We start from the raw sequence: 17880 nt of genomic DNA, 5'->3' as shown, positions 1-17880 counted from the left end.
CCGTCCATTCCTTCTTATCTCAGCTCCAAGAGAGACATTAGTTCGCGTGGAATGTAGCAGTATTCTACTTTTTTACTTTTCATCTCTCTGCTCTCCTCCTCTCCGAGTCTCCGATTCGAAAGCGACCCAGCTTCGAGGAGAAAGCTCTCCCATTTGTAGAACCTAGGGTTTCGATCCTTCCCTGTTCTTGGATCTGCTCGTCTCCTCCTGCCGGAGCCGATGAACGGAGCCTCCAGCGACGGCGAGGCCGGCCACGATGCCGCCTCCGCTGCCGCCCCCAAGAAGATCCCGCCGGCGTCGTCCATGCCCTGGGTCAGAAATCTCCGCCGCTTTGTCGGATCCGGCGCCGGACTCGGATCCGAAGCTCTCATGGGTCAGTTCCCTTCTTTCCCCTTTCCTCTTCCGTTCTATACTGGTTCTTTCTCTTCGTTTTTTCATCGTTTTATTCTTAAATTTTTGTGTAATTTCTTGTAACGCTTAGGAGTGGGAAAAAAGAAAATCTTTTAGGCGAAGTTGGAGTGCAATCCGTGAGAGATTTTGAGTATACGAAAATAGATAGATTGACGGTCAAACCTAACATTTTGCTCTGATTTAGATCACCAAGAGTCACTGAGGTTTTGTCATTGTTGAAACCTAAGTTTGGTTTTTCTAAATATGTGATCTTAAATAGTAAACACTCAATGGATGAGTTTACGGATCTCCATTTGGTAATAATTGTGGCTGCTAACTTCATGGTAAAGGGGGAATGCACTTTATTCCATTCATATGGACATACATTGCAAGTTTCTTAGTGTTGGGTTGCTTTTATTATCTCATAGAGACATATCCTCTAGTTCACTGCAGTGGTGCAACCTGTTATACTATCTAGAGCAAACTTCAAGGACATTGGTTCTGGTAGATTTCTCAGTGCGTCTAAAAGCTGGTTGTAGTATCATCTATCCAGTTAAGCCTAGTGTTATAAAAATCAATCGTCTCTTGATGTATCTACTCTTGATGTATCTAGGCTCTGCATGACTAATGACAGGTCTAGGCCCTGTATGACTTGATGAACTTTAGAATGATAACAGGTAGAAATGGTTCTTGTGAGCAATCTCCTTTTGTCTCTATTTGAGCCTACAAACTTTATATTGTCTGTCATAATCCGAAATTGAAATCATAATCGGCTGTGTACCTTAATACACATAAGATATATGAAGCATATTTTCTAAGTCCACAATAACAAAAATTAATGTGAAAATTTGACTTGGATAAATTTAATCCAATAAGAATGGAATAAACAATGTCACCACTAATGTGCCTCTAATCAAACTGGATAAACAGATAATTTAAAATATAAAGACTAAAAGAACTAACTGAAAGGTAAATAAGGTAAATCCTAAGTGGAGGTAGGGTCTCGATGCATCTTATTCAGTCGCTACGTTGATCAATACCTAAAATATTATAAAGGGAATCTCATGAGCTAACGACTATAGCTTAGTGAGTATAATCCACTCAAAAATTAAATAAATCTGAATCCATAAACATAACTTGAATTAAATTCAAGTCCAACAATATAAAAATGATAATTTCACTAAGCATGCTTATAGTAACAATAATAACGACAAAAATTATAATAGAGTAAGTCATATCTCATAATAGCATGTTAAGTACCAACATACTAAATTTTTCTCAATAATAATAATGCAACTTGTCTCAGTTAGGTCAATGCCCCGTGGATCCACATCAAGTAGAAGTCATTTTGAGATATTGCTCAGGCCTTTTCCTCATAGCTAATCCGATTAGAATCACCAGGAGGTGTCATTATGTGATAAACGCATTCTGTATTTTTCGCTAATCGTTGAGAGAGATTAAAATCACCTCAGGAAATCTTTTGATCTAACTTGAGATTGTTCTATAATTCCGCCAGAATCATATAAGAAAGTCACTGCAATGATCTAAAATATGACTTTTCCTTGGGTTTCTAGACAGACTTGAGTCATTATGGAAAGTGGCAGGTGATCTATATCGTGACTGTTATCTAAGTCATATCAAATATCAATTATATTTTTTCAAGAATATCCACTAATATTTTTGTTTATTAGAAATTGTTATTTGAATGTATATCAATGCACTGAATCATATATTTTGCATATAGAAATATAATAATAAATTTGCACATAGAGAAATACGTGGTCTGTTAAAAAGTATAAAATAAATATGTGAGTAAACCCACTCACCTAGTCTAGGTAAAACAACTGAAATATTTAATCTCTAGTCTACGTGCTAAAAAACACCACCTTTAAATAATAAAGAAATAACATAATTTCAATTTAATCACTAAATTTTTTTTTGAATTTTAAAACTAAATAAATGGCTAAAATGAGTTGATTTAAGCTCATTGAATTGGGCTGGGCTATGGTTGGTCACAGCCCATACAATTCTAGTAATAGGCGATATACTGGGCTGCGGGCTTGGCCCAACCCGATTAACAAAATTGTGCAACCCATCATTCATTCATTTAGTGTGGGTTAACCCGAGCCTAACCAACTCTTCTTCCTCGAGGAGATCGATACAAGGAAGAGAAAAAGAAAAAAAAAATGAAAGAGAGTCCATTGGCGACCACCGTCGTCGGTGGTCCACTAGCCACACTCCCAAGCTTCCTGCCACCCACGTGACCACGTCGACCACATGAGGTGGAGAGACTGCTGACGAAGATCAATGATCTTATCCCTTGGCCATGGCAATCTGAGCCACGAGGGCCCTCCCTGAAGGCAATCGTGGCACAAGGCCAACATTGTGAAACTCCAGCACACAAGTGGCAACAACCCGAAGTCGCCGATCAGCTTGATTCACCAATAATGCTGCTTCACCCGAAAATGGGTATTTCAATTCTAAGTTATTAAACTTTAAATTGATTATGAAGGATGGGAGATGACTGATTGGTGAGTCATAGAGTAGCCTCCAATTGATCCAACAGTGCACTCTGATTCGACGATAGATACTCCGATGGAAAGGGGAGAGAGAGAGGCATAAGGGGAAAATAATAGGGTTAGGGTTTTACATATGAGTTTTGAATCTTTATTTGGTACGAACTCAGATTTGGATTTGGCCGGAAATCTCGCAACCACTCCACTCATTGTGTAACTGCGAAGGAGAAAGAAGGGGGTGCACGTGCACTATGTGTGCGGCCCTTTTTCGTTTTTTGTTCTTGCATTGCCTTTGTGGGAAACTCATATTGGTAGACCCATATTGGTTTGAAAATGGTTTGGATCTCTAATCGCGCCAGAGTCACATAAATTGATTATATACTAATCAAAAATAGGTTTGTCTCCTGAACTATTTTCTAACCATATCAGAGTCACCTAAACGGATCATATATTGATCAGAAATAGGTCTGTCTTCAAGACTTCAATGTAGTCTTAAGTCATCACAGAGAGATGCACGAAAAATATCTAGCCTGCGTTTTCTCAAAGTCCTACTATATACCAATTATGTTTTCCTATTAATATTCATGATTACATAAATGACTATATGCACTAAGTATAGCAATGCACTCAGTCTTATATTTTCCATATAAAAATATAATAATGTATTTACACACTGAATTATACGTGATTTGATAAAAAGCACGAAATACAAAAGGAATAAATAAAATAAATGCATGAGTGAATCCACTCATTTGAGTCTAGATTAAATAATTGAAATCTCTACTCTACGTGCTAATAAAAAATCACTCATGTGATGCTTTTGGTGTTGTTCTCTCACTCCGACAACTACTCAATGTCTAGATCTGATGATGGTGGCTCTGACAAGGTAAGGGTGTAGAAATAAAAGATTAAGAGAAAGTAGGAGATGACCATGTAGTATATCGGTAATACCATCTCTACAGTACCGCTCATAAAACCTAGCTTTTTTTATTGCTACAATACCGACCCCCTTTCTTTTGTTTTCTTTTTCTTTCCTTTTCTCTTTCCTCTAATCTCTCTCAGGTACGATGTCTTTTTTGTTCCTTCTCGGTACTATAGCATTGCTACAGTACCGCTCCAACCCTCTATCTCTTCACTCCTCGCTATGGTTTTCTACTAGGCCTCCTTTTTTATAGCTAAAAAAATATAATATGAGTCCTATTAGGATAAAGATTCTAATATCTTTTCTTAGTTGAAGATATACCTAAAAAATTAATTCGATTTAATCCAAATTCTAAAATATAAAGGATAAAACTAAATCCGTCATTATCTAAATAATTATTTCTATTTATTTTATTCATTTATTTTTGAAATTCTGAGTTATTACATGAAGCATGATGAATAATAAGAAAGTTCAAATGAAGAAATTCATATAGATTAAAGTCTGTCTGTTTTTGTGCTTGTTCCTGGTGGTAATAGAACTATAGAATTTGTTTTGTCCAGGTTTATTTGTTGAGATTGTCTATCTTCTCTTTGTGTATTTTGATGTATTGGTTTTACTACTTCTGCTTCATCCTTTAATGCGATGTTTAAAATTTGCAGAGCTTGAGACAAAAAGGATTTTGCTTGAGATATTTAAGGAACGGCAACAGAAAAATTCTGAAGCTGGTTCCATTCCTAGCTTCTACAAAAAGGCATGTTACTAACTTCATTGTTTGGGGGTACTATGTGTTTGTTCCATATTTTTCAACCTTAAGTAAAAGACTTTACATATGACCTCAAGGATGGTCTTTGTTAAATTACTTCATGCCACTGGGAGCTGCTTTTGTTTGGCAAGTGATGCCTACTACCTTTTATTTTGTCCGTACTTTCTGCAAGCAGTTATTAATGATTCTCGAATAATTTTCCTGAGTTTTTTTTTATTTGTCAACCAGAAACCTGACGAAGGATCAATCAGTCATAGGGTTCAAAGGTTGGCGAAATACAGATTTCTAAAGGTATTGGGATGAGCATAACTGAATCTTTTGGCTTGTGGTTGTCAATTTCCAGGAGTTGCTCTTATATTTTCAGTTCTCTATTCTCTTTTGCTGACTATGTTGTCTTATATGCACTCACCTAAACAAAATGCAGAAACAATCAGAGCTTTTACTTAATGCTGATGATCTAGATGCTATGTGGGTTTGTCTGAGGGAGAATTGTGTTATTGATGACGCCACTGGTGCTGAAAAGGTTTGTATGCATCTATTCCATCTAGTTTGTTATGCCATGTGCTATTTTCTGGACTTAGTCTTGGTTTTGTCCAGTAAGGCAGTACATACCTGGAAATAATTACCTGACTAAGTCTTTATTGGTTATATAATTCTTCATGTCTTAACCCCACTGATCCTGATACCAACTCCTCAGATAATTTGATACTTTGATATGCTTTACTAATGAAAAGAACCTATTGGATATTTTGAACACATGGTGGAAGCAATCTTATTGTTCAATATGTTATAGCAGATTTATTATTAATGAAACATTATTGGTGCTGGACGCACATCATGCTGAACTTTGATATCATTAGTTTAATTGTGATGTGATTGGTTCCTTTCCTTGTGGGTGCTCATAGTAGGGTGTCCTGGTCTCTGATGCTACTGTTGTTTGGGGTTTGGAGTATTCATTTCTCTCATTAAAATGCTGCAGTTCACAGGGGCCTTAACCCACATTGTTGGGATCCTCGTGCATTTTGGAAGCATGTTGTCTTTTATTTATTTATTTTGTTTTTGTTAAGGTACTTTGCTCATTAACGTAACATGAACTACTACAGATGAACTATGAAGATTTTTGCCACATTGCATCCGTCTGTGCAGAGCAAATCGGACCAAAATGTCGCCGCTTTTTCAGTCCTTCAAATTTTATGAAGTTTGAGAAGGATGAATCAGGAAGAATAGCTATCCTACCATTCTACCTCTATGTGATGAGAACGGTATGCTTTCTTTTCTGCCAATAAACAACCTCTTTTAGTTTGTTTTCTTTTGATTGTGAATGATGACATGCATGACTTCTACTGTTTATGCATATCTAAGTCATTGTCTTGTAGCTATTTGTTTTCATCCATATTACACCCAGCTGATACATGGGTATCTGACGGAAGTCATTGATAGTTAATCTTTAAAGTTTAAACTAGAGACTTATTTGATTTATAATCACATAAAAAGAAATTAAAGGTATCAAGTAGATTTGTGCAAGTTGTCTATTATAAATCCTGCAAGTTTTTACTGTGAAGTATCATGAGTTCTTTGCATTATGCACTTCTAGGAAATCCGTAATGTTGCATTCTTCAATATTTGCAAGAAACCCTCACATTATAGGTTTTCTGTATTTACCTGTACTTCATGATTTTCCAAGTTTTAACAAACACATTAAGCTTCAGTTTCCTATATATAGCAGACACGCTTACACACTTATTATACCAAAATAGTCTGCAGCAAAGAGCCAAGTACATTTGACATTTGCCTCAGATCTTTGATCCTCAACATGGAATATGTGTTGGTTATAATTTTATATTATTTGAAAACTATCTGCTTTCCTACATTTGCAACCACAAGAGGAGGTGTCCCTAACTCACGAATTCTGTTAACATCCCTTTTCTTTTATTATCCATAATTTTATAAATTACGCACTGATGATTCTGTAAGTACTAACATGCTGGCATTCGTATTTAATGAAAGGGGTTGTATTCCTACATAGGCATTTCAAATTTTGGTTGGATATAGTGGATAAATTAGAAATTGATGATGCATTGTTTTTAGTACATGTTTTCTGCAATTTAAAATTCTTAACTTGTTCTAAACTGAAGACTTCAAGACTGACATTCCATAAAATTCTTATTTTCTCATCACATTTTCTGATATCATTTTTATGTGAGTTAGGTTAAGAAAATGACATGTCACAATGGCCCTCTTCTTGTCAATATTAAAGTTTCAAGCTTAAAAATTCAATAGTTTTGTGGTATGTGGTTACAAAAGCTCTTGGAAAGATAGTAGTTCAACCTGTCAGACAGTCTTTCATTTGTCATAGGTATTTATAATGCACAGGATTATGCCTGTGGTAATGTGTCCATATGGATTTTTTTGATTCAGTCTTGTATGACATGTTTACACTTTTCAGTTTAGTGAATTGAATTGTAATGTAATTATGTAATTAGCACTCATCTCTTTATACTTGGATAATACTTTTAGTCCAATTTGTATCTCTTAAAAGTGTCATCTACTTGCTGGTCTGCTCAGTATGATTTTCTGTCTTCATCAGGTTTCTCTTACTCAAGCAAGAATTGATATGAGTGAGCTTGATGAGGACTCCGATGGCTTCCTTCAACCTCATGTAGGAACTCCTTTAACACTTTGAGCTATTAAAACTATAGTACATTGAAATAAGGTGTACTATGTAACTGCAGGAAATGGAAGCATATATAAGGGGCCTTATTCCTAATTTGGCACAGCTACGTGATATGCCTGCAGCGTTTGTTCAGATGTATTGTCGGATAGCTGCTCACAAGTTCTTTTTCTTTTGTGATCCTCATAGACGAGGTGTGCCACTAAACTCAGGCTAAATTAGATAAACCATTAAGAGTTTTGACATATGGAAAAGGACTAAAGCTATTTCTGAGATTTTCTTGTGAGGCAGTTGAGGAGAGAATGACTGACCGTTCACTATGTTTACTGTTCATAGGCAAAGCATGCATAAAGAAGGTGTTACTTAGCAATTGTCTCCAGGAACTGATGGAACTGCACCAGGTAAATTCTTGGTTGACCCAACGTTTGGAGATAATGATTTATGCAGCTGACCTACAAGTATTTGTGTCGTCATTCTATTCTTATTGTATATTGTACATCTGTTGTGTTACATTTATGTGCTATAACTGGTATCAAGGATTTATGTCTCTGGGCACTATGTATGTTTGGTGGCATGTCTCGTGTTGGTGAGATGCCATGCTCACTTTTTTTTTATTGTGGACCTGAAACCTATACCGAGATATTGAACTTGAACCAAAAGCTATTCTGAGAATAGGCTAAGCTATTATATCAGGGGCCTTAGGTAACCTTAAAAGTTTGTGTTTATTCAATACTCTCCCTAGGATTAACTGTTGAAATTGAAACATTGCAAGTTTGCAGCTGCATACTGAATTACTTTTTCTTTTTTTTACCATCTGTCTCCTCTATCTAGAAAAAATTTCGGCAAGAGATATTTTAGCATCCTGTCTCCACTCTTTTTGACATTATTCTTGAGAGGGCAAAAACCACCTTTATTTCCATTGGAATTGCTCGGGCAAGTTCAATGGTGACTGTAAAATACACCAGTAAGGATATGTGATTTTATCAATAGTGAAGGTGCCTTTAAGAGGGAGAAGAAGACCAAATTGATGTCGAAGGAAGTAATAAGAATAGACATGATGATGCTCCAGTTAACAAAGAATCTTACATTAAATGGAGCTGAATAGATGAAAGGGATCCATATAACAAAGAATCTTACATTTAACAACCATTTTGTTTTACACTTAAAACCTAGTTTGGGGTATACAAACAACAAATATAGTTTAATTTTGCTAGGTCTGTCATTTGTAAGGGTCTTACTATATAGATTTAATATTTAGTGCTATATTTATGAAAATGCTCTTTAAAATGTAGTAATCAAAAGAAAATTTTGATTTCCCCCAAATTCTCTTATGTTTTTTCTTTTTACACTTTTACAAATGATTTACCTAGCTAAATTTTACTAGAGCTATTATTTGTAAGTCTTTCTACAAAGATCTATCATTTTGTTGCTAGTCTATCAATGAAATATGTTCTTTAGAATATACAGATCAAAGGAAAATTTTGATATCCATAACCTGCATATAGCTATGGTATGGCTATGCTAGTCATTCCTGTGCATATTTAATATGCATATCACGTGACACGAGAATTATAAACTCTATATTTATATGAAGAGTATCTCTTGTGGCCTAGGGATGAAAAAACATGCCGATATGGAAAAAGATGAGGTTCCTAGATTCACTCTCAAGTATAAAAGTTAGGGTCTCTGTGAATTTCTTTATCTGCATCCAAGTACTATTTTGTACTAGCATAGCTAAATAGATAGGAAAGATAGAAGATAACCTACCAAATCATGGGGGAAAGAAAATCAAACCCATGTAGATTGTGGAGGACAATCAAAGCGTGAAATCCACCATAAAAGAGAGAAGAAGGGAGAATGAGAAAAGGGAGAAGGGAAAGAAGGATAAATATGGAATCCTCCACAAAAGATTATTTCTTAAATTTTCAGCATTTCTTCTTTATTTTTTCGGATTTCCCATCACCTCTATATATAAAGATGATGAAATTACATCAAATCACAAATTGATCTTATTCAGATCTTACCTAATTTAATATATAGCTAAATTAAACTCTTTTAACTTAAAAAGCAATCAAATCCTAATTAACTTACATTAAAACAAACTAAGAATCAAATCTCCTAGATTTTTAAGAGTTTTAACCAAATTGGATACTCTAAAATCAAACCAAAATTTGTAAATAAAAATACATATGAAAAATAAAAATAAAATAAAATCTACTTCTCATCCGTATGTGAGACGATACAACGAGTATTACTATCGATGAATGTGTTTTGATAATTATCAATAGCATTTGATGCAAGTTTCTTGTATCATCTGTGTGTTGGTAAATGAACTTTTTGATCCATATCGTCATTCTATACACAACTAAGTTTTGATATTAATTATTGAACTATTGTCAATTAGTGAATACATTTGATCGTACTATGTTTTGAATTGTATTTCTATTTGACTATTGCTATTGCTTTTTAATATAGGTCTTTCATAATATTATTTAAAGATAAAAACTCTAATATAGGTTTTAATACATATGTTTAAGCAGAAAACTTATCTAGATAGTAAATACCCTAAAAAGTATATTAGAGGTGTGCAAAAGGTGTACCAACTGGGGATCAACATGACATGTGACAATGTGAATTTTTATTTCCTTAAATCAATGTAATCCTTTGATAGTGGTTAACATGTATTTATTTTCAGGAAAGTGAGGAAGAAGTCACCGATACTGAGCAGGCAGAGAATTGGTTCTCTTTGACTTCTGCCCAACGTATATGTGGTATGTTAAGTTTTTTTTGTTGTTGATAATTTATAGTCTACTTTTCAATTTCAAGTTACGTTTTCTTGTACTTGTATGCAAAAGTGGGTTTCTGATCTAATTGAACATTATTTTTTGCCTTTGGTATTGGAATCAAACATTTGTGGCCCTATACTTAAAGGTAATTGAGATGTTGATTAGTGAGTGACAACACAAAAATTAATTTTCCAGAGTTGGAACCAGACTTGGATTTCCTTTTTTTGTTGTCCGTTGGATAAAATAGTACAAATTAACAAATTTGTTATAGTATCAGATCTGTTGCACTTCTTGAACTAGTTGCTCAACTTTTGGTGATTACTAGGAGGTTCATCCATAAGAATGTTTTCCTTATTGTTGACTGTGATGCATGTGTTTTCTTGGGAGATGATAGCAAATATTTTTCCCTAGGCTATCCCATCTAGATATGCATCTTGGGCTCCCTCTCATCTCAACTCCTCCCAAGAGGGTATAGATTGCAAGCATCTGTATCTTTTATTTACGAGGGAATGATAGCTCACTTTGCAATAGTTATTTCCGGCTTGGTATTTTAACTTGCTTCTTGAGGCAAAAGATACCTAACTTCTGCTGTACAAGGTAAAACGACATGCACTTATCTTTTGCCTGTGATGTGATGAGTGATAACTTCAAAATGAATTTTCTAGAGAAGGAATCAGACTTGGAACCTTTTTTGGTATCAGTTGGATAAAATAGTATGAAGCAACAAATTTTTTATAGTGTCATATTTGTTGCACTTCTTCAACTAGTTGCTCAACTTTTGGTGATCATTAGGAAGTTCATCCAAAAGAATGTTTTCCTTATTGTTGACTGTGATGCATGTGTTTTCTTGGGTGATGATAGCAAATATGTTTCCCTCCTGCTGTCAGATTATCATGTTGGTTTCTAAAGCAAGAAATGTGTCAGTAGTCACACGTTTCTTCTGCTTATGTGTGTATGGTCTAGCTTCCTGTTATCCTGATTTCAAAAATATATTGATCTAGGATGTGCAGGGTTCAAAGGGACCAAATATTTGCCATGAAAAAGAGCCCGCGTAATGTAATGTTAATGTCCAATATTTCTTCTTGAAGAAGTTCGAAGTTCCTAAGAGATGAAGGCAATCTACACAAGTTTTATTATTGGAGTTTTGCTTATTATATTACTTTTGTGCAGATATGTTTCTTGCACTAGATAAAGATACAAATGGGACATTGAGCAAGCAAGAGCTTAAAGAATATGCAGATGGGACATTGACTGAAATCTTTATTGAGAGAGGTTAGTAATTAATCCTTAAATATACTAACTATTATTGTTCCCTTATTTGTGCAGTTCTTTCATGCATTTATGTTGTCTTCTGATTTATCAGTCTTATTGGAAGTTATTGTTGCATTGTTTTAATTGAAGATGAAATTGTGGCTGTTTTACTCTAGAGAAAAGTTTTAAAGATCGTGGCACAGTGACATTTTGGATCATGCCAATTGTGACATCTTGACAGGGTTAATCGATCGCTAGGCATATGTGCTGTGCTGACATAACGACACGATGATGGTTCAAGAAGAGGTGGAGCAGAGGGAAGGTGGGAATGAGGGAGAGGGAGAGGGAGAGGTGTGGACAATGTATGTCAGGGCTTCTTAGAATGAATGTGAAGCAGACATATTTAGATCGGTCTTAACTTGATCCAAGTCCAACCCTGAGTAGACGTGATCATAGGGCCCAACCCGCCTATGCCCAGCCCGGCCTGGTTAGGACCTGGTTTGAGCTCGGCCCAGCCCAAAGCCAAATTGCCAATGGGCCCTATTCGAAAGCCCAACATGAAGCCCACATTTTTTTTATATAACTAATTTAACTATAAAACATCTTTTCATCTATTAATTTATTTTTTTTATGTTACTCATTTGATCTCCACCCACTCCTTTGATCAATAGCTTTCGATTGGTACTACTTTCTTCCTTATTATTTTTTTGATCTCCTCAGACTCCACTAACTCTAGTACTCCACCAGCTCCTATTTTGAAAAAAATAAATGGAATTTGATCTCCACTGCTTTTAGGATGTAAAATTATCTCCACCACTCATGGACAATAGCAGAAGGAGTCCTTAGCTCTTGCGCCTCATGAATAGCCTACACGTGCACTGCTGTAGCAATCGCCTCAACACTCTTATTCCTCAAACAAATAGTGGATGAAGGAATCCTCAAATAGTTCAAAAGTCTGGTTCAAGGATTTGGAGGTAAGCCCTCAAATTGTTGATAGAAACATGAGGCCGGACAAATTTGTGAAGGACGAATTAGGGTTGCAATTGAGGGTGAGCTCGAGCTCGATGAGGTGTGCGGAGGAGTATGAGCGGGGGAAGACGGGGATGGACTTGAGGGACTACGTGGGGAAGGCAGTGATGAACCCAGTCAAGTGGAAGGGATCTTCGTCGTTGACGAGGTGCGACCATGTGGGCTACGCGGTGATGAATACAGTCAGGTGGAAGGGATCTTTGTCACTGATGAGGTGCGACCACGTGGGCTCCACTGTCGTTGGCGCCTAGCCTGTTTCCCTATTTGGTCTTTGTGGCAAGGCTGGGAAGCCTAGAGACAAACAAAGGATGGTTTGTTCTGTCGTCTAACATCTTGCCCAATTGTCCCCATTAAGCCCGACCCGGCTCGCCCAGCCTAAGCCCACTCTCTCACAGGTCGGTGGGTGGTAACGGGCTAGACTATTCTAGCCTAGCTCGAATCCGGCTCGGTCCAATCCACTTGTGGGCTAGCTAGTGAACAGACTACTCAACCCTGTTGGCCTGATAGGCTCGGCCTGCTCGATGATTACCTTTTACCTTGAACTTGACTAGAAAGTTATCTTCTTGTATAGTGGTTCTTCCACTTTTCATACTCTAACCAATCCACAACAGTGCCTAGACAAAGGAGGGAGGTGGGCCAATGAGGGAAGTATGTCAATGTGTGGTATTGATTTAAGGAGATCTGCTTAGTTTCCTTAAACATCCACAACCATGCTGCTCATAAGTGTATTAATGCTAGCATCTTTCTTGTATTTCGATTAGAGGATAATCGGAAGCTAATTCATGTGTAGGCAGCGCTGTCTGTTTACCATTGACTGTATCCTCCCTGAATTAAGAGGAGAGAGGGAGGGATCAGGCATGTAGAGGACTTTGGCACTTGAATTATCAAGGGGAGTAAAAGATCAGCCTTTCTAACCCAGCAATTATTATCATTACATAGAGGGAATGATAAAAAGAAACTACTCAAAGCTCATGATTACATTGACCTAAATATAAACGAGCCAAAAATAACACTTGGGAATGTGTCCGATCTTTTATATTGGAGGGTGCCAAAAGGTACAAGGCCCACTTTTTAGTATTTGCTTTAACTAAATAAAAACTAGATATTGGATGCTAAAGAATACTAAGTAGAGAAGTAAAGGAAGAAGATGCAATAGCATGTCATCAGCTGCAGATGAGAAGAAGAAAAGCAGGATTAAAAAGCAAGAGAAAGAAGCGCATCAGCGTCCAACATTTACTTTTTATATTGTTTTAACGACTTCTTGACAATGTGTGTTTTGAACTTTTGATGGAACGAATCACACTTTGCACCTTTACCTTGGGCTCTAGATGATCTTAATTTCTTGGTATACATCATGTATTGATAACTTTGCCATGGGTGAAGAGGGGAAGGAAGGATTTTGGCAAATTTTTTTATTTGGTAATGGCTATTCCTACATCCAATTATCTGAGAAAAAAGCTGTAAACATGGAGAAAAGGAAGTGTGGACCCTGTTTGGGCTTTTTGTAAAAGAAATGTCAAGAAATAAAAAAAAAAACTTAAAGGATTAGGAAAGTAAAATGTGCTTGTGTCAAGACTGTGTTGTAGTATCTGTGGTGGTATATAATTTGTAAACAAGCATAGCCACTTTGAGCAATGCTGATTTTGATGAACAGTAGCTGTGGAAGGTGAAATGGAATATGATTAGCATTTAGATCCTCAAATTTTTGTAGTAATTGAATGTCCAGCTATTGACCTATCCTAATTGATCATGTCTATCAACTTAAATAAGGTAAATGAAAGCATTTAATTAGTCAGTTTATTTTGACATATCAATAGTATAAGCTAATACTTAATATGAGGAATGCTTGAGCATTTAGCATAAACTTCTCACTCATTTTAGTAGTGACAACGATTTTCCAATCAAATTATAATCCGGTTCATTCCTAAAATTCTGCCAACCCAATGAAAGTTTTCATTGTAAATGTTAGTCATATAATCAATCTTTATGTCTATGACCTGTAATTTTATTTATATGTTTGATTAAGGTACTTCTGTATACAGAAAACAGAACCCCTACTCAGTCATCATTCTTCATGATATCCTGTTGTTGCAGTATTAATTCTTCAATACTCCTAAAGTTTTATGCTGTTACGTCCATCCTTTCATCTTTCATCAAGTTTCGAAGTGCCTTCTGCATTACATAGTACTTAATCGAGGTACAACTTAGAGTTAGTCTATTATCCCGTACCATATGCCACATCTAACTTCTTAGCTACATGGCATCTTAATTTTGTGCTTGGCTTCTAACAATTGTTCAAATATGATTTCATCTTCAGTTTTTGATGAGCACGTGCGTCGGAGTAAAGCAGGAGGTGGAAAAGCTCGTGAGATGGACTTCGAAAGCTTTCTTGACTTTGTTTTGGCTCTAGAAAACAAGGACACTCCAGAAGGCTTGACATACTTATTCAGATGCCTTGATCTTCACGGAAGGGGTTTTCTTACGACAGCTGATATTCATACCCTCTTTAGGTAAACTTTTGATAATTAATTTTTGATAGGTTGATGTTGAGAGATACAGTCTGATAATGACATGTTGGGTTTACAAGCACTTGTATACATTTAGGCATCTACATGCTATCATGCATACACTTAAATTTGGATCTGCATGTGCCTGTACAAGCCAGTCAATCAGTCATAGGTATATATGTCCTCGGTGTTGTATAGAAAGTTCAAATGCATGACTGAGAATATAGTAGTTAGCTTGCAGAAGTTAGGTTATCAATGAAGGTCTTAAACTGATAATGATGACTTAATGGGATGAGGTATTCTCATTGTTAGATATGGGGACAGAGTTAGGTTAGCAATGAAGGTGTTGAACTGATAATGATGATTAAATGAGATGAGGTTTGGGCATTTGGGAAATTTGATAACTGATGCTGTTTAAGTTTTCTTTCTCTTCCTCCCTGTATAAGTCTTATGCCATCTATTGCTTCGTTAGCAGATGTTGTCTCTAATTTTCTAGGATCTCTTTATCGATATCTTGTTCTAGTTTCTTAGGAGTGTCAAGTGGCTGGACTGGCCCAAATTGTTTGGTTATCTTAACCCAAAGAACCTTGGTCTGAGCCAATAAGTTTGGTCCAGCTTGGCCTAAAAATATTGGCACTTTCAAGACCTGGCCTTGCCTGGGGTGAGTGATTTCTCCTAAATTTACTGAGATAAACATGTTATAAAGAAAAGGAAAGGTTCAAGAATGAAAATTGTTCAAGTCTTGAGTGGATTCCCTCACTTCGACCTAGACATGCTTTTTCCTTTTTAATTTTTGAACTCCTTTTCCACTCTTGAATTTTATCAGGAAGTATTTTAAAAAATTATTCTGTGTTCTTTTGTTATCCTATTCTTTAACTAATCTTCATTTGGAAGAAAAGAAGGGTGACATATGAGAGCCAGTATGTAAACCCGATACAGTCTTCCTACACTAAATTTGTCAATTCCTGCTTGTGGTGCTACTAGAACGTGCTGCAGGTCTCAAGAGACAAGACATTAAGAAGTAGATATGAAAACTTTGGAGATTAACTAATACATTTTTGAAGATGTTCAGTGAGTTGAATATCTCTTTTAATTGTCATTTGAGTTGAAAAGGAGCCTCTTCAGTAAGAGGGGCGAGCTTAAGTACATCGGTGTACTTCCGCAAATCCTGACTTGGCAGGTTCTCTATCCAATAATTGCCATTGGAATATCTCATGTTAATTGCAGCTTATAATATGAAAACATTGAATAAGATTGATGCTGCACAGTGAAGTATTACTTTTAACAGCATGTCTAGTTGCATGATTCTAATCAGCCACTGTTATGTGCAATCGTAACTGCAATTATTGTGTGCCAGTCCTGTTTGTATCACCGTTCACGCAATCTTCTCTCATCTCTGATTTTATCTGCTTAGACTATGGATATGATACAATATTGCCCCCATATTTGGATAGGATCATGTACAAATAGAACTTCCTTCCAAATGGCTTGAACCGATCATACAGCTGCATATTATCTTTGAATATACCTATGGACGTTACTTGTTCTGATGTCAGGTTTCTTGATTTGTTAGTTTGACCAGTATATAATCAGCATGTCAAGCTCTTTGTTGTCATATTGTAGTGCACTGACTGTAGTAACAGTATGATTGCTACCTGTCTTTACGCGCATCTCGTGATGTATCTTCCTTGTTTTTCTTTGTGCAGAGATGTACATCAGAAATGGATCGAGGGTGGGAACTATGAACTTTGTATCGAAGATGTGAGAGATGAAATCTGGGACATGGTCAAACCAGCTGACTCTCTGAGGATAACACTTGCTGATCTTCTTTCCTGCAAGCAAGGTGGTACCATTGCCAGTATGCTGATAGATGTACGCGGCTTTTGGGCCCACGACAACAGAGAGAACCTCCTCCAGGAAGAGGAAGAACCAGTTGAAGAGTGATTGGGATGTCTGGTATGGATCTGAACAATGTAACTGTATTGAATAACCTGATTTTTGGCACCTGATATATATAGAAAAAGACCCAGTTACCCAATGATTAGTCTGCTTAGACTTTATCTAAAGTTGTTTCCTACATCTCTGTATGTTTTCTGTAGGGAGTAAATGAGTTGAGTGTAAACCCTGTGTACTTTGAGAATGTATCTTTGTCAAGTACATTTTATTAGACTCGACTTAGTTTGTCCAGGTTCAGGGCATGATTAATATGAACATATTAAAGAAGAGTTTGATTCTCAAATAAGTGAAAATAATTTCTTTACAGCATGTGATAATAGTGTTAACAACTGTGCTTGTTAAACTATTGCGATTCTTTTACACCTGCAGTTACTAAACTTTTTAGGTCAAATGTGTGTGAATTGCGGCTTATGAACTAAATCTGCAGCTTCTCCCTCCCTCTCTTTTAAGGGATGATATGGTTCCAAGTCAAAAGTTGGAAAGTAAATATGAGATAAATGAAGTCTCTTAACAGGAAAAGAGCAACTATATACTTCATCATTAGCCTGACTAAGCTTGGAATGCAGGAAAAGGAAAGGAATAAACCTAAAATTTGTCAGAGTGTCTTGTAATTCGGTATGTATTTGTTATGTATGTCATGTATTTATGTCAGAAAATCGATGTATACTTGTTCGGGAATTCAAATCGACTCAGTTCGAGTTTACTTTTCAAGTTTTTGAACATAAAAAATTGAAAGTTTAAACTTTATGCTTTCTTTCTAAAGAATTTTTTTTAATGATAAAACTTTATGCTTTGTCCCAAGCTGTTCATGAATAGCTCAACTCATTGCAACATGAAAACGCATTCCATCATTCACTCATTAGAATTCTACTGGGAGATCATCAAATATGCTCCTGAATTAATGTATCATTTTGTGGATGACCTGAATAGTTTAGGAAGAATAGGATGCATATACTCATCAATCATATTCATCTATAAAGTAAAACGAAATGATCTAGATTTTATCACAGCAGCCATGCATGCAGTATCGCATGTGTATCAAACAAGCTCAGACATGCTTGCTGTTCTTTATTTGTACTTAGCACTGAT

At 36.2% G+C, this 17880-nt stretch overlaps 1 protein-coding gene and 1 non-coding gene across 2 annotated transcripts; both read left to right on the top strand.

Annotated features, from left to right (window-relative positions):
• The first annotated feature begins 77 nt into the window (after positions 1-77).
• On the top strand, positions 78-17084 carry LOC140761013 (probable serine/threonine-protein phosphatase 2A regulatory subunit B'' subunit TON2). The gene is made up of 12 exons (XM_073098173.1): positions 78-373; positions 4488-4579; positions 4820-4882; positions 5016-5114; positions 5695-5853; positions 7179-7250; positions 7324-7456; positions 7599-7663; positions 9958-10033; positions 11219-11320; positions 14646-14838; positions 16542-17084. Exons 1-12 carry the CDS (start codon positions 220-222, stop codon positions 16777-16779), a joined length of 1446 nt encoding a protein of 481 aa, XP_072954274.1. The 5' UTR covers positions 78-219; the 3' UTR covers positions 16780-17084.
• LOC140761810 (small nucleolar RNA snoR104) lies at positions 15737-15854 on the top strand. Its single transcript, XR_012104625.1, has one exon. It is a non-coding gene; the product is annotated as a small nucleolar RNA snoR104 (small nucleolar RNA).
• Positions 17085-17880: the final 796 nt, after the last annotated feature.

Source organism: Typha angustifolia, chromosome 6 (genome assembly GCF_048772165.1).
Source record: "Typha angustifolia cultivar Huaian chromosome 6, ASM4877216v1, whole genome shotgun sequence".
In the NCBI taxonomy this organism is placed as follows: Eukaryota; Viridiplantae; Streptophyta; class Magnoliopsida; order Poales; family Typhaceae; genus Typha; species Typha angustifolia.
The sequence above is the reverse complement of the archived record's forward strand: the minus strand, read 5'-3'. Positions and strand labels throughout refer to the sequence as shown.

Bases quoted from the DNA above. Each gene is read 5' to 3' on its own strand.
- LOC140761013 (XM_073098173.1), top strand. From the start codon at position 220: ATGAACGGAGCCTCCAGCGACGGCGAGGCCGGCCACGATGCCGCCTCC. The intron at 374-4,487 runs GTCAGTTCCCTT...TAAAATTTGCAG, and splicing joins CGGATCCGAAGCTCTCATGG to AGCTTGAGACAAAAAGGATT. The intron at 4,883-5,015 runs GTATTGGGATGA...AACAAAATGCAG, and splicing joins CGAAATACAGATTTCTAAAG to AAACAATCAGAGCTTTTACT.